At 42.1% G+C, this 25,482-nt stretch overlaps 1 protein-coding gene across 7 annotated transcripts in view; it reads left to right on the top strand.

Moving 5' to 3' along the window:
- Positions 1-9,814: 9,814 nt before the first annotated feature.
- Positions 9,815-25,482, top strand: part of LOC105473593 (pellino E3 ubiquitin protein ligase family member 2) — a 196,783-nt gene continuing 181,115 nt past the window's right edge. For 3 of the 7 annotated variants that reach the window (XM_071100118.1, XM_024790245.2, XM_024790244.2), the window contains exon 1: positions 11,667-11,805. Coding sequence is in view for 1 of the 7 variants with exons in the window: in XM_011727441.3 (XP_011725743.1) it covers positions 10,624-10,700 (77 nt within the window). In the remaining 6 variants the exon portion in view is untranslated. Of the gene's footprint in view, positions 9,917-10,155; positions 10,701-11,033; positions 11,057-11,106; positions 11,288-11,666; positions 11,806-25,482 lie in introns of those variants that run through there. The other 4 variants (XM_024790243.2, XM_011727441.3, XM_071100119.1 and 1 more) reach the window with 4 other exon arrangements.

The following is a 25,482-nucleotide window of genomic DNA, read 5'->3' as shown; positions in this document are numbered from 1 at the left end:
ATGGAGATTAGGTGGCTCTGCTTCATGTGTTTATTTTGCAGCTAAACACACCCGATCGCTTCACATGTGCAATGATAATGGCGACATTTAAAAGATAATAAAAAGGTAAGAATAAAATGAGTGCCTTTATTGTGCCCAAGTTAAGGTCAAATGGATACTCACGGACTAGTTGAAGATGATTGAAACAGTAGATCAAAATTTTAGAGGCAGCTTCCTGACATAAGCTGATCTTAATTTAGTATTCTGTCACAATCATGCTACTGTATAGTACTCTATAGTTTAGAAAGCATTCTCATTTGGATCCATTTCTTATTTCAATTCTGTGGTTCTAGTTGTCACAACTAGAATATTTCACAACTAGCAGGAAAGCTACAGATTATGTGGCCTTTACCAGCCAGATTTCCACACCCTCCCCATTGCATAGCTTTGCACTGTCCCTCATTCTGGGATCAGGATTTTACCTCCAGAGTGTGACCACTGGGAATTCTGGTTTCCTGCTGTCTTACTTGCTGCTGTATCACTTGCTGTATCTACCACCAGGATTTCAAAATAATAGATACTAAATAAACATTTATCACATTTGCTTATTATTACAGGGCTGAACCTAAGAAGTACAGGAAGCTTTCAACACATATTTACTGATGTGTTATTTAATATTTCTATATTCTCCCTCACACAATATTCTTCACGTAAATAATAATAATGTAGACATTTTAATACTATGCAGTCTTCAAGTAACCATCACATGCATTACCTCATTTGATTTTCTGAAAAACATTGTGAGGTACATAGCCAGGAAGTGTTATCTCACAGATGGGAAAACTGAGGCAGGCAAAAGGAAATTTAGTAATGTCGAACTGAGGTCTCTGACTCCTATACCAGGCCTCTCTCCACTCTATTAGAATCCCTTTCTCAGGCTTCAGGTTAACCTCTTACTTGAGTCCCTGTCTCATTACTAAACAAGTGTAGGGAGGCCCTCTTTCAGAACCATCTCACTGTTACAAGTTTGTCTCTTTGTTTGCAATAATTCTGGCTTTGGGCTAAGAGTGTAAAAATGAATCCCTTTATTAAAAAAATCATTTATTACGCAACTTTTAAAATGCATATCTTGACTTTAGCCAAGCATTTTATGGTCTCATGATATGTATGGGAGGTAAAATTGTTAGATGACTTTATTTTTTATTGTTTCAACAACTATACCCAAATTGTCAGAGAATTCCAATATCAAAGAGAAACAAATCACATTTTCCCATCATTACCCGAAAGCCCAGTATAATCTGACTCCTATCTACGTCTCCAACTTTATCTCATACGCCTTTCCTGCTTATTCAGTAAGCTCCAGTAGCATGGGTTTCTTTCTGTTCCTAATATATGCCAAGCTTATTCCCACCTGAGGACATTTGTACTTGCTGTACCTTCTGTATGGAATATCATTGTTCGTTAAGATATTGCACAGGTGACACTGTCATCATTCATTCACCTGCTCAAAGGCCTCCTTTAAGAGTCTTCTTGGTCTGTGTGTTAAGTGAAAAAAGTTAGCAGAGTAGTATATATAGTGTGCTGCCATTTCTGTATATTTTCTTAAATATTATTTGCACAATCATATGCACACACAGAGGATAATGCTGGAAAAATACACAAGAAACTGGGAATGGTGCTTTCTACTAGGGAGGAGAATAGTAGGTTTAAGACATTTTTTACCCTTTGGTATTATTGTCATTGCTTACCATCTGTATGTATTACTTATTGAAATAATTAAAATCTCTTTTAACAGAATGAGAAAAAAATTCATTGCATTGTCTGAAACCTAACAAATTGGAAATAAGAAATAAATATTTAATATTTTACTTAGATTCAGTAATTTAGTTGCACAGGTTCTGATAAGGTAGACCCTTCTTAAAAGCAATTCATCTGACAAAAATCCAAGATTAGATCAACTACCAGCTCAACCATTTTTGTTTTAAAAAGTGAATGCGGGCTGGGTGTGGTGGCTCACGCCTGTAATCCTAGCACTTTGGAAGGCTGAGGTAGGCGGATCACCTGAGGTCAGGAGTTCAAGACCATCCTGGCCAACATGGGGTGAAACTCCAGCTCTACTAAAAATAGAAAAATTAGCCAGGTGTTGTGGTGTGTGCTTGTAATCCCAGCTACATAGGGAGGCTGAGGTCGGAGAATCGCTTGAATCAGGGAGGCAGAGGTTGCAGTGAGCCGAGATTGTGCCACTGCACTCCCGCCTGGATAAAAGAGCGAGACTCCATCTCAAAAAAAAAAAAAAAAAAAAGAAAAGAAAAGAAAAAAAAAGTAAATGCATCCACCGAAAAGCAGCAGAATACACCTTCTTTTCATGGATACACAGAACATTCTTCAGGATAAATCACCTGTTAGGTCACAAAATAAGTCTTAACACATTTAAGAAGATTGAAATAATACCAAGAATCTTTTTGGACCACATTGGGATGAAACTACAAGTCAATAGCAGAAGGCAAGTTGGAAAATTCAAAAATATGTGGAAATCAAACAACATGCTCTGGAACAACCAATTGGTCAAGAAAAAATAAGGAAAATTAGAAAATATTTTGAAACAAACAGAAATGAAAACATACCATACTAAAACTTATTGGATTTAGCAAATGCAGTACTAGGCGGGAAGTTTATAGCAATACATACCTACATTAAAAGAGAAGAAGGGGCCGGGTGCGGTGGGTCATACCTGTAGACCCAGCACTTTGGGAGGATCCACCAGGTGGGTGGATCTCTTGAGCTCCGGAGTTGGAGACCAGCCTGGTCAACATGGTAAAACCCTGTCTCTATAAAAAAATTAGCTAGGTGTGGTGGCACAGGCCTGTAGTCCTAGCTACTCAGGAGGCTGAGGTGGGAGGATTGCTTGAGCCTGGGAGACGAAGTTGCAGTGAGCCAAGACTGTGCCACTGCAGTCCAGTCTGGGTAACAGAGTGAAACCCTGTCTCAAAAAAAGAAAGACCTCAAATAAGCAACCTGATTCTATACCTCAAGGAATTAGAAAAAGAAAAACAAACTAAGCCCAAACTTGGGAAGAGGAAGAAAATAATTAAGTCAGAACAGAAATAAATGAAACAGATAATAGGAAAACAACAGAAAAAAAAATCAAAACTAAGAGTTGGTTTTTTGAAAAGAACAAATGAAAAAAGATTCAGATAAAATCAGAAATAAAAGAGCAGACATTGCAACTGGCACCACAGAAATAAAGAGGATTGTAAGGGACAACTATGAACAATTATACACCAACAAAGTGGGTAACCTAGAAGAAATAGATACATTTCTAGAAATGTAACCTACCAAGACTGAATCAAGAAGAAACAGAAAATCTGAACAGACCTATCACTAGTAAGGAGATACAATTGGTAATCAAAAAATTCCCAGCAAAGAAAAGTCCAGGATCAGATAGCTCCAGGACACATGAATTCTTGCAAACATTTACAAAATAATTAATGGCAGTTCTTCTCAAACCCTTCCAAAAACAATTGAAGAGAAGGGAACATTCGCAAACTCACTTTGTGAGGCCAGTGTGTACCCTATGAGATAGTTTGGATATTTGTCCCAGCCCAAATCTCATGGTGAATTGTAATCCCCAATGCTGAGGGTGGGACCTGGTGGAGGTGTTTGGATCATGGGGGGCAGAGCCCTTATGGCTTGGTGCTGTCTTCCTGATAGTGAATTCTCGTGAGATCTGCTCATTTGAAAGTGTGTGGCCGGGTGCAGTGGCTCATGTCTGTAATCCTAGCACTTTGGGAGGCCGAGGCAGGTGTATCACTTGAGGTCAGGAGTACAAGAACAGCCTGTCCAACATGGTGAAACCCCATCTCTACTAAAAATATAAAAATTAGTTGGGCATAGTGGTGGGCGCCTGTAGTCCTGCTACTTGGGAGGCAGAGGCAGGAGAGTCTCTTGAACCCGGGAGGTGGAGGTTGCAGTGAGCTGAGATTGTGCCACTGCACTCCAGCTTGTGTGTGCTGCCTCCTGCTCCCCCAACTGTCTCTCTCTCTCTTTCCTTTCTTTCTTTTTTTTTTTTTTTCGAAACAGGGTCTCACTTAGTCACCCAAGCTGGAGTACAGTGGTGTGTGATGAAGTATGATTTATCCTTGAGATGCAAGGATGGTTCAACATATGAAAATCAGTCAATGTAATATTAACAGAACAAAGGATGAAAATCACATGATCATCTTAATAGACGCAGAACAAGCATCTGAAAAAATTCAGCACCCTTTCATAGTAAATACACTCAACAAAATAGGAATAAAAGGAAATTCTCTTAACATATTAAAGGCAGCATGTGGAAAGTCCACAGCTAACATAATACTCAACGATGAAAAACTACAAGCTTTTCCTCTAATGTCAGAAACAAGGCAAGGATGCCCACTCTTGCTATTTCTATTAACATAGTACTGAAATTCTTAGCCAGAACACTTATGCAAGAAAAAGAAATAAAAGGTCTCTGTTAATAAATTAGCTCTTTTCTCAGGTAACATGATTTTATACATGGCAAACCCTAAAGACTTCAGAAAATAACTGTTACAACTAATAAATGAATTCAGTAAAGTTGCAAGACACAAAAATCCACACACAAAAATCATTTGCATTTCTCTACACTAACAACAAACAATCCAAAAAAGAAAATAGAAAATCAATCCCATTTACAATAGCATCAAAAAGGATAAAGTACTTAGGAATGAACCCAGGAGGTAAAAGACTTCTACACTAAAAACCACAAAACGTTGCTGAAGGGAATTGAAGATACATAAATAAATGGAAAAATATCCAATGTTCATGAATTGGAAGGCTTAATATTGTTAACATGTACATACTAAACAAAGCTACATATTCAATGCTTTCCCTACCAGAATCCCAATGGCAATTTTTACAGAAATAGAAAAAGTGAATCCAAAATTCATATAGAACCACAAAGAAGTTAAAACAATCTTGAGAAAGATAAACAAACCTGGAGGCCTCACACTCCCTGATTTCAAAACATATTCAAAGCTACAGTAACCAAAACAATATGGTAATGGCATAAAGACAGACATGTAGATCAATGGAACAAAATAGAGAGCCCAGAAATAAACCCATTCATGTATGGTCAACTGATCTTCCACAAGAGTGCCAAAATTACAAAATGGGGAAAGGGTAGTCTCTTCAACAAATGGTATTGGGAAAACTGAAGATCCACACAAAATTGGACCCCTATTTTATACCATATGCAGAAATAAACTCAATGAAGACTTGAACATAAAACCTAAAATATAAATCTCTGAGAAGAAAACATAGGGGGAAGTCTTCATGCACAGGTCTTGGCAATGATTCCTTGAGATGACACCAAAAGCACAGTGAAAAAAAGCAAAAATAGCCAAGTGGGACTGCATAAAACTAAAAAGCTTCTGTACAACAAAGGAAACCAGCAAGAGAGGGGAAAAGCATACCAAACATAGGTATGGGATGGGAGAAAATATCTGCAAGACATATATCTGATAAGAGGTTACTACCCAAAATATATAAGAAACTCCTGTAACTCAATAGCAAAACAAACAAAAACACAAATGACCCAATTAAAACATGGACAAAGGACTTAAATAGACACTTCATTAAAGAAGATATAGAAATTGCCAACAGATATAGCAAAAGATACTCAGTGTCACTAATCATCAGGAAATGCAAAACAAAATCACAATGAGATATCGTCTCATATCTATTAGGATGGCCGCTATAACAAAACAAAACAGAAAATAACAAGCATTGGCAAGCATGTGGAGAAACTGGAACCTTTGTGTATTGTGGATGGGAATGTAAAATGGTGTGGCTACTATGGAAAACAGTATAGAGATTCCTAAAAAAATTAAAAATAGAGCTAACATATCATCCAGCAATTCTAATTCAATGTATTTATCCAAAACTATTAAAATCAGGATCTCAAAGAGATGTTGTACTCTCATGTTCATTGCAGCATTATTTACAATCTAAATGTCTATTAACAGATGACATTAACAGATTAATGGATAAGGAAAATGTATATACTTACAATGAAATATTGTTCAGTCATTAAAAGAAGAAAATCCTGTCATATGCTATCATATGGATAAATCTGGAGGCCATTATGCTATGTAAAATAAACTAGTCACGGAAGGACAAATGACTACACGATTTACATATACGAAGTATCTCAAAAAATCAAACTCATCAAAGCAGGAAGTAGAATGGTGGTTGCCAGGGGCAAGGGGAGGGAGAAATGGTGAGTTGCTGTTCAATGGGTATAAAGATTCAGTCATGTAAGATGAAAAAGTTCTAGAGATGTGCTGTAGAACAATGTTCTTATAATTAACAAGCTGTACTGTGCACTTAATAATCTGTTAATGGGGTAGTTCTCATGTTATGTGGGGTTTTTCCCCACAATAGGAAAAAGTCAATGTATCTTACAATAGCAAATCATGACAATGCAAATAAAAAATTATCACCCATTAAATTAGTAAGGATTTTTAAATGCTGGTGGGAGTCTCCTGAGGCAGCCTCTCACATTCCACTCATTACAGTATAAACTGGCAGTTACAACCTTCTGAAAAATGGTTTGGAAATATGCATGAAAGGGTCTTACAGATATTTGTACCCTTTAATATAATAATTTTACCTATAGAAATATGTCTTCATGAAGTAATAACAAATACAAACATGTTTATTATTTATAAGAGCAAAAATTAGAAACCTTGCACATATTCCATAGGAGGGGAACGGTTAATAAATGTTGATACTTATGATGAAACAAGAAAAATATTTTGAAGTTTTAGTTACAAGAGAAAACGTCTAACAAAATAACATTAAATTAAAAAGGCAGGATACACTTTAGAGAGGGTGATTATACATATGTCAAAAATTAAATATAAAAAATGAAGGAAAAACACAAAAATGATAAATTTTTTTTTCTGGGTAATGAGATCACAGATGATTTAAGACAATTTTTAAATCTTTTTTTATATTTCTAAAACTTTTGACAAAGAGCTTATATTACTCTCAGACAACTACAAAAAGATAGTTTAAAAATGAAATGTAATCTAAAGTTCCATGAAAAAATATACTGTATCCTGCTCAGTTTGTCCAAACATATTTTTGAAAGTGTCTACTTGCTCTTTAGTCTTTCCAAATATAAACATGTAAGGTAGAATGTAGATTGACCAAAAATTAGATGCTTCATTCTAGAAATACTGGAAGGTATTTGACTGACTTTAAGGTATGTTTAAAACAAACAAACACTTTTTCACTAAATCTTTTGATTTTAACAAAACAGGAAGATGTTCGGGGGAAAAGTCAAGAGAAAGCCTTACATTATTTATTTGTATGGTAAGCATATGGCCTCTGGTAGCCCAAGAAATAGCACGGACTCCCTCTGGGATGCTGTGGGTGGCTCATCCTCTTCAAGAGAGTGGTCTGGGGTGAGGGACATAAATGGAAAGGCAAGCAGAGAGGGCAGGGAAGGGTCTGCTTTGGCAATCAAGCCAGCCAAGCCCACCCTGGCTCTTAGTGGGTTGGCAGATGGCACAGCCAGATTGTCCCACCAGCCTGGAGCAACTCACTAAAACAATTACATTCAAGAGGGGATAAATCCATGCTACAATCAGATTCTTAGTATTAACTGAGGATGGTGGGGGTCATGTCCTAATTGGGTTAAGTTGTGAGCAAATAACTCTGATAAGAGATGCACGGAGAAAGTCACACGCTGGCTTCTTTAAGAACACAAGCCATCAACGCTCTGAGAAAATCAAGTTAACACCCCTCACCACTCTGCCATTCCCCCATCCCTACCATTTGATACCATTTGAGAAATGTTCTTTTTACCTTTACTCATGTCTGTTTCCTTGAAATCACAGAAAGCAACTGCGGGGACCTTGGGTACATAGAGTCTAGAAAAACAGACATAGTTTTGATGGGCTCATGCTGTGTTTCAAGAAAACTGAAAGTGTGAATGAGTTGCCAACAGTTAAAAATTGAGAGGTTTGGTATAATCAGGATTTGAGGCTTTTAGAAAAATTAAATCTAGCAAGAGTGAACTGTCATTGTCACATGGCAACAATCAGCTAGAGATGAGTGACAGATAAGCCCTGTAGACGGCACAGACCCTACCAATGTGCCACAGTCCTCACTCAGCCCATTTGCTCATTTGGATTTCCATGCCTGGTCCCTGTATGTAGTCTTGACTGCGATCAATAGAATTGCTCTTACCAGTCAGAAGCTTTCAGGGCTCAGAGTGATTCACAGAGCTGATCTAGCCTTGAGCTGCCTAGGATAAAAAGCCTCCATTGATACAAAAACTCATTCACAGCAACACTTCCTGTCAGTCAGTCTGATAAAGACAGACCTGATTAAGTACTATAAACATTCTCAAAGACATGTTAGGAGAGTAGAAAGAGAGACATATCTCTCTGAAAGTCAGGGGTGCCATAGGCAGATAGCTAGACTGGGGGGCCTTGGAAGATTGGGATATCCTATGGGAAACTCTCAGCCTAGTGCTGGGAACTTAGTAGGAGGTCAATACATATTTCTATCTTCCTAAGAGCAGATGCGAAGCACAGCAAGGAAGAAATGCAGCTACAACAGTGTAATGCAATGCACACAGGCACAAAAGGCCAAATTGCAGGAGCAGCAATAGAGCAGGCCTAGAGAAGCTAGGGTGACAGAGGCAGGCACCATCGTAAACAGGACCGTGCAACTGCAGAATGATTCTGACATCTTTGATAGTTAAACAATCTATGTGGTAAGTAGATGCACAGAGTAGATGAAGACAACATTAATCCAGCAGAAATTTGAAAGAAATTTACATCAACACTGGGGAGGAGAAATGATTTATCCCTCTAGAAGGAGTGCTGGTTAAAACTGTAACAGATTTTTTATTACATATAAAAATATAGAGAATATGTAATATATGCAGAATAACTAATATTCATTTGAAATATAGAATTTCTATAGTTAGCTGAAATAAGTTAACTGTTTAATAAAGTTTATTTTTGGCTTACCAATGGTGTGACTTTAGTTACTTTGGAATTATTTCTAAAGCCTCAATTAAAAAAAAAATCTGTTCCTAACTGAAGTAAAATTACCAGAAACATCATGTCACTACCGTAATAACCTGTCAGAGAAGGTTACACAAGGGGTGCAGCACAGCGGAATGGAAGGTTACAGATGCAATTATTATTTTCTGTAGCCCTTTGCTTCGGGTCATAGCCAACCAGTCACTATACACAGGGCAGCTTTTGCAGCATTTATTTCTTTAAATATTTAACAGTGTTGAGAGGCAGTGACTGGCAATAATATGTAGAGTTTCTAGCACATTATGAGTGCTTAATAAATGTTAGAACAATAAAATCCTGTATGATGAAAAACAGCAATCAGTAAAACTATTACAGTCTACAATATTTTAAAGCTGTAGCAATGACTAGTTTAAAAAGAATAGAAAGCAAACAGTGCACTGATTAAATCATGGTCATAAAGGAACATTTACATTCACTAAAAAATCCACCCAGGTAATTTCTCCTTATATGTATTAGGGGATGGAAAGAAGGCACGGGAAAAGTGGATAAAGTATGGATTAAAAAACAACTCTTCCCCCAACCCTCTGTCACCCCCCAAAAGCCAGTTGGAGTTCTGTTGACGACACGCCGGGGTAGCTACATCCAGTACAACGGTGGGGGTGCTCCAAGCGCCTTCGAAACGTCCTCTACTCCAGCACCAACTGGCAAAACCTTCTAATTGTCTAGACGCCTTTCTGCTTGGTTTTGAAAGGGGAGGCACCCAAGTGGGTGTGTGAGACACCTCCAGATGTAAGCCGGGACACAGTGACACCGAGAGAGCGCTCTTCTACTTGGAGAGGAAGTTAATCCCATCGAACTCCAGTCAGGAAAACGTAGGCTTGGCATCCGCGGCCGCTCGCTTCCAGGATCTCCCGCGGGCCTTCGCGGCTAAAGAACCAGGCGGCGAGGGCTAAGAACCCCGCGCTCTAAGTTTGGGGAAGGAAGTGAGGAAAAAAAATAGAGCTGCTCCTTTAAGAACTTCCTTTCCCTTTTACTCTATGTTTACATAACACAGGGGCTGAGCCTCCGCCGGGCCGACGGGGGCGGGGAGTGGGCGCGGGCGGCCCCACGCGCAGGGGGAGGGGGCGCCCCGCGGGCCGGGGGCGGGCGGCTCGCTCCACGTGGGGCGGGGCGGCTCCCACCTGCCCGCGCGCCGGCCCCCACCTCCCCCGCGCGGCCCCCGCCTCTCTTGCGCCCGCTCCCTCCTCCCTCTCTCCCTCCCGCTCCCTCCTCCCTCTCTCCCTCCCGCGGGGCTTCGGCGGCGGCGCTCAGCGCAGGCAGGTCCCCCTACTGCCCGGTCCCATTTGTTGCCGGCTCTGACTCGGGGCGGCCGCGGCGCGCGGAGCTCCGGGGAGTCAGGCGGAACAGCCGCGCAGCCACGACGGAGCAGCAGCGGGACTGGCCGCCCCGCGCCCCCTTCGCCGCCGTGCCCTTCCCCGGCGCGCTCACCCCGTTCTCGGGATGGGATTGTAGCGGCGGCGCGGACTCAGCGGGGATCGCGGCGGAGGCGGCGGCGGCGTCGGCTGCCGAGCGGGGCTCCATGTTTTCCCCTGGCCAGGAGGAGCACTGCGCCCCCAATAAGGAGCCAGTGAAATACGGGGAGCTGGTGGTGCTCGGGTGAGTCCTGGGGTCCCTGGTCCCGGGCAGCGGCGCGGGCGGGGAGCGTCCGCATCCTCGAGTGGGGCAGGCGGGGTGGCTCGGCGCTCTCTGGGGACTGCTGGGGCGCTCGGGGCGGCAGGAGAGGCTCGCAGGGCCGGGACGCCCCCCATGGGCGCGCGCTCCAGGCGCTGCGGCGGGCGCCGGGCTGCGCTGTCCCCGCGGAGTTGGCGGCGGAGGAAGTGGCGGCCGGGACTCGGGCGACCCCGCGGGGGCAGCGCCGGGCACCGGGTCCGTGGCCGTATCGTGAGGGCGGGGGCAGGGGCTCCACTTCCCGCGCGCCGCGTCCGGCCGGGGAGGGCGGGCAGGAACTCGGGGTGAGGCGCCGCCGTCGCGGGCACTTCGCGGGGTCGCTTTCCGAAGCTGAGAGGCCGGCCGGCCCGGAGTCCCGTCTTCCCACCTCCCGGGCGGACCGTGGTTCCCGCGCCCCCGAACTCCGAGCGCGGCGCCGTGAGCTTGGGCCGCCGCGGGCTGTGGGATCCCCGGCTGCGCTTTGGAAATTGTTCCGTTGACCGCCGCGGGCCGCCGCAGCCCGAGGGCAGTGAACGGTGTGTGACCCGGGCCGGCCGGTCCTCCGCTTCTCCTTGGAATGCCCTGGTGGGGAGGGGCAGGATGCGGCTGCTCGGGGCCTGGCACCGGGGCGCGGGCCGCATCCCCCTGGTCCCCGCCTCGCCAGTGTCCTCCCGGCGGCGGGGAGCTCGCCAGCCTCGCCCGCCTCGGCTCCCTCTCTGCTGGTGAAAGCCGCATTTTGTAGATAGTAATTATGTACAATCGTTAAACGGCAGCAATTAGAGACTTCATCTACTTCCTGAGTTTCCTTGTGACATTTCTATTGTTTACCCTTAATAAGCCGGGAGAGAGGCTTCGCGGGATTATAGCTGGATATAGTGGGCAGTGAAAGGGGAGGGGGAGGGGGGAAGTGCAGGAAACTGGGGAGAAGGAACAACTTGGGTTTAGTGTTGAAGAAAGGATTATTTTTTCCTTTGGATGTGTCACTCCTGGGAACCCGCGCTTTTGTCCTCCTGCGTTGAAAGACCTGTATTCAGAACATCCTTGGCGCTGATAGGTAGGCTTAGCACACATATGAGGAGTCATGGCTGTGGGAAGACTCAGGGAACTTTGCAAAACGTGTTTTGATACTTGAGTACCTTGAAGTAAGTGCTGACTTAAAAATAATTTAAGAGGAGTTTTTTAAGGGAAGCTTCCAGACACCGCACAACTCAAAGCTTCCCAGTCTTCCTGACTTTGTTGCTAGTGCATTAAGTGGGGGTAGTATTGGAAATCTCATTACCTATTTTGAAGCTGTTTGCAGGTAAGTGTTTTTCTCACCTGCATCTTAATTGCACTTCAAAGACAAATATCAGGGTTCACAGGAAGGCGGGAGGAATGACAGGAGAAAAACCACAGTATAGTCTGTCTTATGTAACTTCAGCCCAACCTAATTTTGTGGAGTTTGGTTTTGTGTGGCTGGCTTCAAAGTATGTTTAACACTGGGAATTTGACGCGGAAGATTAACGTATGCCAGGACATTATTTTCATTATTTCCTTTTGAGGAAATAATTGTTGAGATGTTTCAGAAAAGCAGCGAGTGGGCCTGGAGAGGTTTTGTGTTCATAGCTGGCAGTGCAGGGCATTCCGAAGCCACGGAAAGGATTGAAACCCTGGATTGTCCTAGTATCATACATGGTCTTACTGCACAGGAGCCTGTGGATATAACGTTGCAGTTGCATACGCTCTGCCCTTTGCTAATGCTTTTCCAGGAGACCAAGGTATGACATAGTTGGCCCTTAGTGGGCGAGACACTCAATCGTCATTTGTGTACCTACTCTGTGCTTGTGCTGTTTAGGCATTGCTGATGCAGTGAGAACAGGGAACTTTCATTTTAGTGTGGAGTGACAGGCATAAACAGAAAGAAACATTCAAATAGGTGAGTAATAAGTGACCATTTCAGGTGTAACCAAGTTCTAAAGAGGAGCTGATAAACTTGGAGAGTGACTGCTTAGGTGGGTATTGCTTTCTTCGACTGGAAGATCAGGGAAGTTCTCTCTCAGGAGGTGAAATGTGAATAGAGGATGCTAGTCTGGTTTTTGAATACTTGAATTGTGGTATTTTTCTTTTTTTGAGAGTAGGTTTCTGACTGTTTACCAATGTTGAACACATTGAAGAGTGCAGGTGAAAGAGTGACTAGGTAGGTAGATTTTTAAAGAGAACCTTATTGATATTCCACCCTTAGGGTTTCAGACAGTGTACTTCATCTTAAAACAACAATAACATTCACACAGAATTACTATCTTTATGATATTATCTTTATGTCCTCTGGGACGTAAATATTGGAAAACAAAATTTCAAGTAGATTTTCTGAATAATGAGATGATTCCTGAGATCTAAAAATGGCTAATATTTGATATTGATAGAAGCTTTGCTTGTCAAATTCAGTGCTGTTTTGTTTTTTAATGGTTATGTGACTGTCCTTTTTGCTCACTTTTGAATGTCCTAGTAGAACATTACTAGGAAATCCTGGAGAGCGGAATGAAGAGCTGATAGATGTCTATATCCATATACAAATACTTCTGTATCTTTTCATGTGTTACACAGTATTATTAAGAGGTTCCACATAGCTAGGATTTTAGTGAGCTCATCACTTTCTGGGCAGATTAGTGGAATTTAATTATTTCATGATTCCAGCCAGTTATTGTATCATAGCCGCGACTTTGTTGTGTCCACTGCTTAACTGAAGGTAGAGAAAAATGAGTGATCTAACTAGCAGGGCTTTTTGCTATAGTTTTAAACTTACTAATGTTTTAAGGTTAGGGAAGTGGATCAGGATTTGAGAGGCAGTTTGATATAGTGGGAAGAACATGCATTTACAGGTGGGTGACCTGGATAAGCCCTGCTCTCTTGCTGACTGGCTCTGTGACTTTGGTTTAGTTCCTCCTCTTCCTCTCTGTTTCTTTATCCATTTGCAAGATATGATTGGATTAGGTCGCCTTCAAGAGCCCTTCCTGGTCTGTGCTCAGTAATTCTGTTCATTGGCGCAAATGTGGAAAATATTTAGTTACATATTCTAAGTTCCCTGACAGTTGTTTTAATAGCTGAAAAGACCAATGCGGTGGTTGTTTTTTATGAAGGAGATGTGCTTAAAAACAGAACGTTTAAAAAAGTTGTAATGATATACATCTATTTGACTCACTGATGTTAGATTACCCATGAGAGCATTTAAATTGGGTAAAACTTTATGTTCCAAGTTTAAGAAAGGCAGTGATGTTTTGAAGTTTAGGTAAATAGACGGAAATAACCAGCATAAAGATGAGATGATCTCATGATAAAAATTTAGGACTGGACAGCATTAGGAGAAATACCTAATGTAGATGATGGGTTGATGGGTGCAGCAAACCACCATGGCACATATATACCTATGTAACAAACCACATTCTGTACATGTATCCCAGACTTAAAGTATAATAAAAAAAAATTAGGACTGGAAGGAAGCCTCATGGTCATGGCATATGTTTAGCCCTTGTATTTTATTCATGAGGAAACTGAGGCTCCCAGAACGAGAGAGGTTCAAGTTCATAGTTGGTTTGGGCTGAACTGGGTGGCTGAAGTACCCCACTCTACCCTTTCCCCGCTTTAAGACAGATTCCAGCAGCGCTGCCAGTTCCTCAAAGCATCCTTTCTGGATTCAATTTGAAGCATGTGGCTCTCTTGCTGACTAATGGCCCATCGTGGTTTTTGGAAAAATATTGCTTACTCTCTTAGTTCTTCTCACCTCACAGTTGAATGGATAATGCATTTTGCAAGCCCTTTTTTTTTTCTTTTCTTTTGTTGCTTCACAAAATGTATTTTTATTGGCTCTCTCAACCAAGGGTTCTTAACCTAGGGTCCACAGATGGAGTTTGCTAAGTTCTTGAACTTAGATGGGGGAAAAATATGTCTTTATTTTCATGATATTCAAACTGCAGTTTAGCATTTTCATTCACTTATGAGTGTAGGCAACAAAAAGATTTGCTGCTAGATTTTGTTATTTAATGCATTATTACAGAAGTGCACTTATGTATTACAATTTAAGACTTTTGAGAATGAAGCATAACTGATACCAATAATAATCCTTTGTATTTTAGTTTATATGTTTAAAAACATAGTCTGAGAAGGGCTCAGTACATGTCATCAAACTGCCAAAGGGATTCTTGGCACAAAAAGAGGGTAAGAACCTCTACAAATGAAAATATATAAATATGACTGAAAAATGAAGTATTTTGGTAGAAATTGATTAAGCTCTACAGAAGGAGGTAGATACCTGCCTCATTTCCTTTGGATGATGCAGTGTTCTGTCAGATAAGACAAAGAGGATTATAGTAGCTTGTAGAGTTTATGGTCTTTTTTTTTTTTTTTTTTTAAAAAAAGCAGATCCCAATTTCTATATGCTTTTTGTTGTTGCTGTAACCTCAACACTTTGCCTTGACTACTCCACCCTTTGGTGGCAATGAGAAACCTTCAAATATACCCTAACACTTTCCCTTTTCTTATCCTCCACTCTAATTTGGGCCCAAAGACATCAAACTTAATATCTTTTATAGACTAAAAGGTCTTTGAACTTAAAAAAAATTCATAAAACAAAATCTTTGCTGTCACTCAGCATGTGGGGTGATCTGAAGAGCTCAGACCTGTTTGTGTGGATGGAGTGTCTAATTCTGTAGGCTATTAAGGGTTATGGTGTTACTGGCTTTGAGTTGCTATATTTTCCTTTACTAACTTTAGCCTTGTTTGGAATATGTGGCTGTCTGTGTTGCTGTGTGGTTTCTGGTCTGGCATTCTCAGATTTATTTGTTTCTCTCTTTAACACACCAAGACTGAAACCTTCATTAGGGCTTTTCATTTCTGGTTGTGTTTCATCCTGCGATCAATATTTGGGGATGCTGTATATAAAGGAAAGTAAAACAGGCTTGATTCAGGTTCAGTAATTTTACCAAATATTTTATCGAAAAGATAAAATATTTATGCACAAAGGACCAAAACAAACAAAATAGCTGTTGCTATATTTGAGGGAGATGAGTATTGTCACATTGGAGCACTGGTTTTATTTCTGCTGTGCAGGGCTTGCAGTGTGGCTTTCCTGAAAGTATGTATATGGGGTTGTAGGTTGGCTTTTGAATGGAGACAACAGCAACTTGGTAGACCTCATTGGTATGGGAGAAAAATAACTGAAAAGTAATTTATAATGTCTTTTGATTTAATTAAACGTTTCTCCTGGGGTGTGCAGAAATCTATTTTATAAAAGAAAAGTAAAGGTTAGAATAATTCATTTATTAGTTCTTACTGAGCTTATTGTCACTTTATCTTCTGGAAAATAAAATAACAAGAGCAGAAAGTGCTTCGTATTTCTTAGCTTTGTCTAAATCAGCTGTTCTCAACCACTGTCTCAACTACCTCATATGTGATGATCAGTCTTGAGGGTATGTGGCCAGTAATTTATGACAAGTAATAAAATGTGGATCTTTCAAATGATTCGGAGATGTCCTGTTAATAATGCCATTTTTCACCCTCTTGCATTCTGATGTGTTTTCTCAAGTGGGAGAAAAGGGGGTGGAGTTATATCAGGCAATCCAGGAATGTATTCATTCAGCAAATATTTATTGGCTGTTGACTCTTCCAGGCATGAGGAATACAGCTAGGACAAGGCAGACACATTCGTTTTCCTGGTGAACAGCTCTCTTATTTTTGTCCCAGCCTCTTTGTGGATAACCATTACTGATACATGGTTCATTGATGTATTCCCCAAATATTTGAGCATCTGCCACTTGTCAGATGCTGTGGATTGCACTAAGGGATGCGCAGGTGAACAAGACAGTCATGGTCCCTGCTGCTGCAGAGCTGACAGCCTATCTGGGAGACCAGAAGGCTGGGATGGTGGATGTGTTAGCGAGTCCCCTAGCCGTGTGCCAGGATGAGATGGGGATGACCAGGTTGGGGATAAGAGGGAAAGAGTGCTTTCTGAAGTAGATTTGGAGTGTTCTGCAACCTGGAGATGAGCACATGCGGCTACTTTGAGGAACAGACTAAACTGTGGTTTTTCTCCTTTCATTCCTCCCTTTATGGCTAGAAAAGAATGATTGAATGAAATAATGTGAGGGATGATGATGGTGGGGAGATCATGAAGGGCTTGTAAGATATTGGAAGGGATTTGGACTTTACCCTGAGGGCACAGGACACTGTCGCAGAGTTTTTCAGTATGAGATGGGAGTGAAGAAAGCCCTCTGCTCTTTGCAGAATGGAGTTGGAAGGCACAGTGGAGTTGGAAGGCACAGTGGAGTTGGAAGGAGAAACTGAGGCTGCAGCCCAACAAAGCAAAGAGAGAATGGAGTGTGAGCTAGAGGGCAGCCGTCTTGCTTCTAGTTTGTGGTTTGGGTGCCTCCTGAGACCTAGTTTTGTGTGATTGACCATTCATTTCGTGACTCAATATATTGACTGAGGACCAGTACTGCTCCCAGCCCTGGGCTACACCAGCGAACAAGACAGACAGCTTCCCTTCCTGCCCGCTTGGAGCTTACCTTTTACTGGGAGAGGTGAGCAAGGAAATGAGTAGATAAAAAAGGGAACTTCAGAGACTGCTGGTAGGAAACTAAAGCAGGATAAGGAGGAAGAGAGTGATTGGGTGGGCAGGGGTGGGTGAATTGGCAGGGTAAAATGCTAGGGATAAGGTAGCAGGGGATCCTTTCGGGCAGAATAATCAGGAAAAGCTTTTCTGAGAAAATAATCCTGTGTCCTTTGAGAGTCCCCACTTCTTTTAGTTATTTACTTTTTTTTCTGTTTAAGCCACCTTGAGTGGGTTCTGCTCTTACAATCAGAAGATTCCAAGCATTCCGTTGTTAAGAGGCAAAGTATATAAGCAATTTACTGAAGGGAAAATAGAAGTGTAAACAAATATAAGGGCAGATAGTTAAGCATCCCTGGGCAAAAACGTGGTTCTGCCCTCTGTGCTGCTTGCCATGTGCCCAGAGTGGCCATTGCATTCCACTAGAGCGTATTGCTCCTTGAGGGTAGGAACCCTGGCTTCCACCCCACTTGGAGTGCTGGGCTTACCTTTCTGGTGCATGTTAGGTACTCGCTGAGCCTCTTGGAGAAATGGATTTCTGTGACACACCCTAGTTTACCACCCCACATGGAGATGTGGCCAGGGCTCAGTGAATGTTTCTGGACTTGGAAGAACAAGCACAACTGCAGTTTTGTAAACAATCCTACCAACCTTTAGGGCCCAAGTCACAGTTTCCCTGAGAAACTAAACATGTGCTTTACTGACATCAGATATTCTAGTTTCAACTTTTGTTTGTTTTTCTTTTTGTCAGTCACCTAGCAGTCATGTTGTCACCTGCAGAAAGTCCTGCCTTGAAGGGAAGCCGGCCATCTGTTCTGATTCCACCAGCTGCTCAGAGCTGCATTGCAGTGCGCCACAGTGGCGTTGAAAGGCTGTGGTCATTAATGCCTGTTAATGATGGCTGGAAATACTGTGGCATACAAGCCTCTTGGATGACAGACCTAATAAATATGCATCAGGGGGCATTTTCAGCAGCAGGTTTAAGGCTATTGAGAGTCATTCTTGATTGAGGTTTTCTTTCTAGCCATCCACATAATGCTTCTCACTCTCAAAACACTTAACTCTGCTTATCCCTGCTTTTCTGCTCATGCAGAATCTGTTTTTAGGATGAGAAATCATTATTTCAAGCTTTGTACTTCCATTCTTATTAGTACTGGTTTAACAGAATTTAACCAGAGCGAGCAGTTGTGTGTTTGGCTTCTAGGCTATTGGTATAAAACGGCTGATCATGATTACCAAGTACTTCGGAGGACCTCGGTGGCCCCCTTCCTTTCCCATTTTGTGCTTCCTGCTCCATGATTATAGAACACTAATTATAATCAGAACTGGTGATGGGTGAGCAATTAGGCTTTTCTGGATGGATGATTGATTGATTGATTGATTGTGTTGGGGAAAGGCCCTTCCTGCGGAAGGATTGTAAACACAAAGGAGTGTGCTTTCAAACCAGATCCCAGAAGATTGTGGGGAGTAGATCCTTGATGGAGTACATGAGATTACATTATGGTTTGGGTACTTCCATCACATGCTCTGGATATAACTCAAAATGCAACCTGACAAGACTGATATGAAATAAATTCATTCAGTTTTTGTTGAGTTGTTTTTTGCCTCCTCGGGTTATTGATCATTCTAGTGAGCACAATTTCAGCCTTTTGGATGAGTTATTCCAAACATTAAGTACGTACGGTTTGAAAATCTTAGCTAACAAAAGCATTTTTAGAGTGACTTTATAATTTATAAGTCATCTCCCAGTCTTTTTGCATTTGTTAATCTCCAGTATTATCTCCTGAAATTTGTTGAGAGCACGGCAGTTGAAGAATAGCCTAGCTTACTGAGAACTATGCTTCTGGTAGACTGGAACATAAGCAGGTTTCACCCAGGAGAGCTAATGCATGACACAGATTTTCAAGCTTTTGAAGGTCACCTGACATGAAATAACAGAACTAAGAAATTAGAGTAGCTGTGAGGTAATCTATAGAAGCATCCTGCAGGTACAGGTTGGTGGAAGGACCAGAAGAATGTTAACGCTGCATTCGGGTGGTTAGAGGACAGGATGAAGAGCTCATTTATATTGGTTGTACCTGTCTGTGACTGTTGACAGTAAGAAGGTAGTGCAGTTCCTGAAGTACTTTATGTCTCCTCCACACCATGGAGAACAGTTCCGTGTTGGTGAGAAGCAAGCCAAGGCAGAAGATTGCTCTTGTCTGATGCAGTTTAGACAGCAGCCACTGCTGCCAGCCACCTGCATAGCACTCAGGGTGGGGAGAGCTGCAGGCCTAGCATCCACTGGTTACTGCCTCCAGATTGAACACTTGGCCATAGAAAGAAAATGAAAACATTCTTCTAGTAGCTAAAGTGAATGTAACTTCTGAAATTTCCCCAAATTCTGTTTGGGGAATTTTAGCATTTTTCATTTCTAATGAGAGGGAATGAAAAATGTAAAATAAAAACTTTTGCATTCAAAATTGATCAACTGAGTGTAAAAGAAATTTAAATAATTGAACTTCCAAATGATGTTAAGTTTCTAGCTTTCATAATTTTGTCATTTTTAAAGCTTAAAATTATAATAAGAATTTTGAGATGCATGCGCATATGTATATATTTTATTGCATGTGTGTTCTGTGTGAGTATATTAAAAATGAGATTCATAGATCTTTCACATGGACCCCTGAACCTTAAGTTGAAGAAAAAAAATGGGAATTAAGCACTATCTCAGCACTATCTCAGCATACAAACTAAACACTGATCACTCAGTTTATGTTAGGTGATGCTGCTGTTGTTGCTATTTTATGAGGCTAATTTCTCTTCAGAGGACTAGGGGTGCTACATAAGGAAATGTCCCCGCAGGGGTATACAGTCTAAGGGCAAGACAGATGACTTAGCAACAAATCATTAATTAGGATGTAGAGGGGTGGTGGGCGAGAGCTGTGGGCATATGATATGCCGAATTCCATTAGGTGGTTTATATTATCCTTTCCAGGAGTTCAAATTTGTTATCTGGGCAGTGAGGCTCCAGCTTAGTGACTTGTCCGAGGCTCACTCCCTAGTTAGTGGGAATCTGGTTAGAAGGTAGGTCCTTATGGCTCTCATGCTTGATTATTTCCACCAGGGTGACGGTGAGAGGCATGTGTATTGCTGGGAGATTGGGAAAGATTTCGTGGGACGGGTGGCCTTTAGCAGAGCCTTGAGAGGTGACCTGGGTTTTTATAGAGCAGTAGTAATAAATGCATGGCGATTATGGAACCTTGAGGGGTTTGGCTGGAGGCTGAAGTACTTGGTGAGGGAGGTGAAGTTGGCAAGTCAGGTTGGGGTATTGTCGGGGTATTGAAATACTTGGGCTAGGGTTATAATAGGTAATCTCAGAGTGGTCCCTGCCTTCATGGAGCTTATAGTCCATCAAGAAGGAAGCCCTTTTAGCAAACCTGGCAAGGTGCTGCCAAGGAGTACAGGGTTTCATGTACAGCAGGGGACAAAATTTGTGCTGGGGGGAGGGCAGATTTTTGTGGGGAGGGAAGGAATTCCATGTCAGCAGAAGTAGAAAGGGTTCGCAAGGGGAAAGCAGAGTGCCTGAAGGCACATCGAGAGGCTGAGGGACAGAGGCTGAGAGATATCCAGCGCCTTTGGAATTGAAGGGGTGAGAGGGCCTTTGTGATGAGAGAGACTTGAAAGGAAGGACCTGGGCCCAATAAAGTCTGTGGCCTCCGGGAGGGGGAAGCCTTGCTAATAAGGGCTTTATTCCAGACTCCAGGTAGCAGGCAGTGTCAGCCTTCTGAGTAGGTTAGTGAACTAATCCTTAAGACCCGGTCTTGCTTGAAATCTCCAAATAGGCTTGTTTTCCCTTTTGTAGTTAGTTTCCCTCCTACCTTTGTCTCACTTCCCCTGCCAAAGAACAGTTGCTCACAATGGGTGTAGCCCCCTTCTGTGCGATGGTGACAGTGAGATGGGGTGACATGATCCGTTTAGTCATTTGGGCACTCAGTGGTTTGATTTTGAAACTTGTGCTGGAACTAGTGAATGTTTTGGGGTTAAACTCCACTGGCCAAGCAGTTAGTGATCTAAGAACTCTTTCCTGTTAACCATTCAGACAACTGTCCTCCGGAGCCTTGCTTTCCCTGGAGGCCCAAGGGATGAGGTCCTGAGTGCTTTGTCCGCCAAGAAGGGAGGAGAAGGACCTATAGCCCTGTGCTCTTTCCTGCATCGGAGGAGGCAGAGTGTGCCGACCAACTGGGGGATCGCCCTCAGGAGGCAAAATGGGCTTTTTCCTCCAGGGTGTTGTGTCAAGCAGTGGTGGGCTTGTCCCTCTGCCTTGGGGTCTTGGCTGTCTCTTGCTGAGCTGTGGCAGCGATAGTGTGGAGCAGGTGGGACTGGCATTTTGCCCCCAGATGAGCCCCTCTGAGGCTCTGAGGGTGTAATTGATCCCATTGCTGGAGAAAAGAGCAGAGCAGATTTCTGGCCTTGCAGTGTTTGCTGCAGGCGGCGGCCTTGGATTGCTGAGGGGCTGCCCTGCTTGGCCTGGTCGTGTTCCCATCTTGACCTCTGCCATTTCTTCAGGTTGCTCCTTTTGAATTGAAGTGGAGGTCCCTGGCCAGAACCTGCAGTTAAAAATTATCCTTAAAGAGGAAGCATCGAGATCTGAGTCTTTTTTTCGTTTCCTGCGGAGATGAGGAAATTCTGGCTAGACTCTTGCTGCATAGTGGGTTGGTTCTTCCTGCTCCTTGGGGGAGGTGCCCAGAGGGGTGGCTCCTGAACCCTGATGGTATCTGTCCTTTATTGAGTGCTGATTCTTAGCTGGGTCCTTTGTAAAGTGCTGTTCCTTGTGTGGCCTCTTGAAGTGTTCACCAAGGGAGGTGGGTACCATCACTCACCATTTTATGCATGAAACTGAGTCATGATGCTTGAGAAGCCTGTGTGGGGCCACGTGTGACAGAGTGCTAATTCGAACCTAGGCCTTTCGGACTCCAGGTTGTTCAGTCCTGCCTTTAAGTATGTGTTCCAAAGCAGTTTTGTATGTTTTTATTTTGTTTTTTAACCACATCCTTGCCATACTGGGTATTCTCATTAAACATAGTGTAAAACTTCACTCATTCAAAGAAGTTACCAGTAAGGTGAATTTTTTTTTCTTGGGTTTACAACTTTTATTAACTTTTTTGAGAAGTTGCCCACATATGTGCTTTGCCCATGTAAGTATTGTGCTCCTAGTATGTTTTCAGAAAATTAAATATATGTTTTTGAGGAAATAAAAATGAATCCTCATATCTGCCCTATTTGCCTGAATATATTATAATGTATATAATTATATTTCATATTGAATTGATGCATCAGTGTGAATTGGATATTGGTTAAAGGCAGGAAAAGCTGCCTTTATAATCCATAATAGTAAGTTCATTTCTCTAGTTTTCAAGATGATCCATTTTCTTTCTCCTTCCAGAAAAGCTGTCTAACCTTATTAGCTATGGCATATACCCTTGAAATCTTTCTTCTTGCTTTTGTTGCTGTTGTTGGTAATTTAGGCTAGAATTCGTATTTTGTTTATAGTTTGGAAAAGGGGCTTCAAGTACTTTCCCTCTCTAATAAAGATCTGTCTTTGCCTGTGACTAACGTCACTGTTATGTTAATTTTTCCTTACTTGTCTTTTGATCTTCCTGTTAGTATTGATTAAGGGAAAAGACCATATAGCTCCTACCTCCTCACTAACAGTACTTGGTATAACTTGTTCCAGCAGTGGCACTTGGTTTAGTTAATCCAAAAAGCAGAGTCCAGCAGCAGTCCAGGAAAAGTGCCTTTTATTTGCTTATTGTGTTAGCTTAGACCAGATGCCAGCTCTAAGGCTTTGATGAAACTCAGTTGATTTAGACCCTTCTGAGAGCTGGCATAGCTTTACACTGTATAGGTTGAACCTTCCTGTGAGAGCAGTTAAGCCTTTTTGGTTACATAGGTGGTGAGGTACATATGACCCAGAGTTTCTGAAAAACATTCTGAGCAGGCAGGCATCTTGAGAGATCAGTTAGTAAAATACCAAAGGACAAATACAGCATCTTCATAAGCAGTATTAGATGTTATATGGGAAAAACTAGAGACTTGGAAGCACTGCAGGGAAGTAATTCAATCAGCAGGTTCTGCTAATGTAATAAGCGACACAAGGGTGAAACCTGAGTAGTTTACACGTACCAGAATGCCCTTCAGTTGAATTATTGTCTTATCATAGTTGCCTGCCTGTGCCCTACTGTTTTGAATATTAAAAGGTAGCACAGCTCACTTTTTCCCCAGATGAAAAAGGCCCAAATCTTCAACACCTTAGTAATTTGTTTCCTCTTTTTCCCACTCCTTACCCCCTTTAGTCAAAGCTCATGTTTTGGGTTTATTACTTGGAAATCTTGTCTGGGATAACAAAGCATACAGACTTGGTGTTGTATAAAAACCACTGCACTCCAGCCTGGCTGACACAGTGAAACCCTGTCTCAAAAAAATGAAGTAAAACCGCTCTTTAATTGTGCCGAGTTCGGGAGAGAGTTGCTTCTCTCTCTGCAGGTAGTGCGGAGGTCTGAGCAGAGGGATTTCCCGCTCACTGAATTTTCCTTTCTCCTGTGCAATTTACTAATTATAAATTAGTAAATTGAACTGCCAGTCTCTTGCCCAGTGTGAGAGGCTTATAAAGGGGCCCAGGCTCCTGCCACATGCCATGTGCTCCTTTATAGAAGCCCTGGAGGAGGCGATGCCATCCCATTGAACAAGTGAGGAAATGCTGATGTCCAGACACTCAGTGACTTGTGTGACTCTGCACAGTCAGTAAAGGATTTTGAAGTTCAGGAATTTGAATCCAGGTCTGAGATTCTAAAGCTCAAGTGTATTCCACTTCTCAAAGCCTATGTATACATCTTATGCTTGTATCAGGACTTTACAAGACTGGAGGCACTGCCCAAAGGCTGTATCATTGTCCGTAATAACTTCTGATAGAGATCAGGAGGATGTAACTTAATGTTTTACATTAAGGTCCGAAGTTGTAATGATGACAGTGGAAATGCTGGAGACTTCCCCGTGGGACTCCTGTCGTGGGGTGTAGGCGGACAGCCCTGCTGGAGCCACCCCCGCCCCGCTGCTTGATGGCTTGGCCTGCTTGTGTTCCTGTTCTGTTCTTCCCTTCCAGGCCCACGGAAAGGGTCAGAGGGTGCCTGCCCCTGTTTTTCCTGTTACCTCCATTCAGATCAAATCCAGACAATAGAGCTCAGCTCCCTCAGGAGAAGGGCTTTCTGTAGCCCTTTCAGCTCAGTTTAAGTGACTGTTTCTCTGATCTAATTGGGTCTTTTTATCTACTTGAACACTCACCATGTTGGTTACCATAAATCATGCCCTCTTCAATTTTGCTTGTGAAATTAATTCACCCCAGTTTTCGCTAGGTTAAGCCAGTTTTAAGTTATCTCTCATTGATTCCTACAACTTTTAGATGTGAACACTAACCATTAACACAAATCATTTAGCTTTCTTCACTAAAAAATTTGTAAATGGGATTTTTTTCTTAAGGCAGGCCATTTATATTTAGGTAGTATTGTATTAATTTAAAAGACTGTATACTAAATGGTATGTTAATGAAAATTTTGGAAGAAAAATTTTTCCAAATTTTGGAAAAATACTCATTTTTCTTTAATCCATAATGCTAATGTTATTTTCATTTTTTTACATTCACTTCTAATTATTGTCCATATACATATGTATTTTCATACACCTCATTTTGAACATAGTATATGTGCTTCTTTTTAAAGCTTTAGCCAACTGACTTTCATTTTTAGAGAATTTGATTGATGCTAAAAATCATTTAAAATAAGCCAAACATATTTTTTCTTCATCAGAGTGAGGTATATGTTAATAGATGAATACAAGTCTGCTTTTTTTGGGCGGGTTGAGGGGGCAGCATCAGGAATTGCCATATGATTATTCTAAAGTCTCTGTATGTTTTAACAGGATATATGGGAGGAGGAGAAACAGTGTTCTGTCCTCTGAGATCTTTGGAAGATCTCTGGAAGACCCAGAATGTATGCCCAGGGCATGGCTTCTGAAAATAAGTCTGTTAGGTACTTAGAGGAAAGGACACTACATTTTACACGTCCTGCCCAGGCAAGCTTGGGATCCAATTTTCTGCCCTTGGGGCCTTTCCCCCAC

This window comes from Macaca nemestrina, chromosome 7 (genome assembly GCF_043159975.1).
Source record: "Macaca nemestrina isolate mMacNem1 chromosome 7, mMacNem.hap1, whole genome shotgun sequence".
NCBI classification, from domain to species: domain Eukaryota; kingdom Metazoa; phylum Chordata; class Mammalia; order Primates; family Cercopithecidae; genus Macaca; species Macaca nemestrina.
This window is presented reverse-complemented; position numbering and strand designations above follow the sequence as displayed.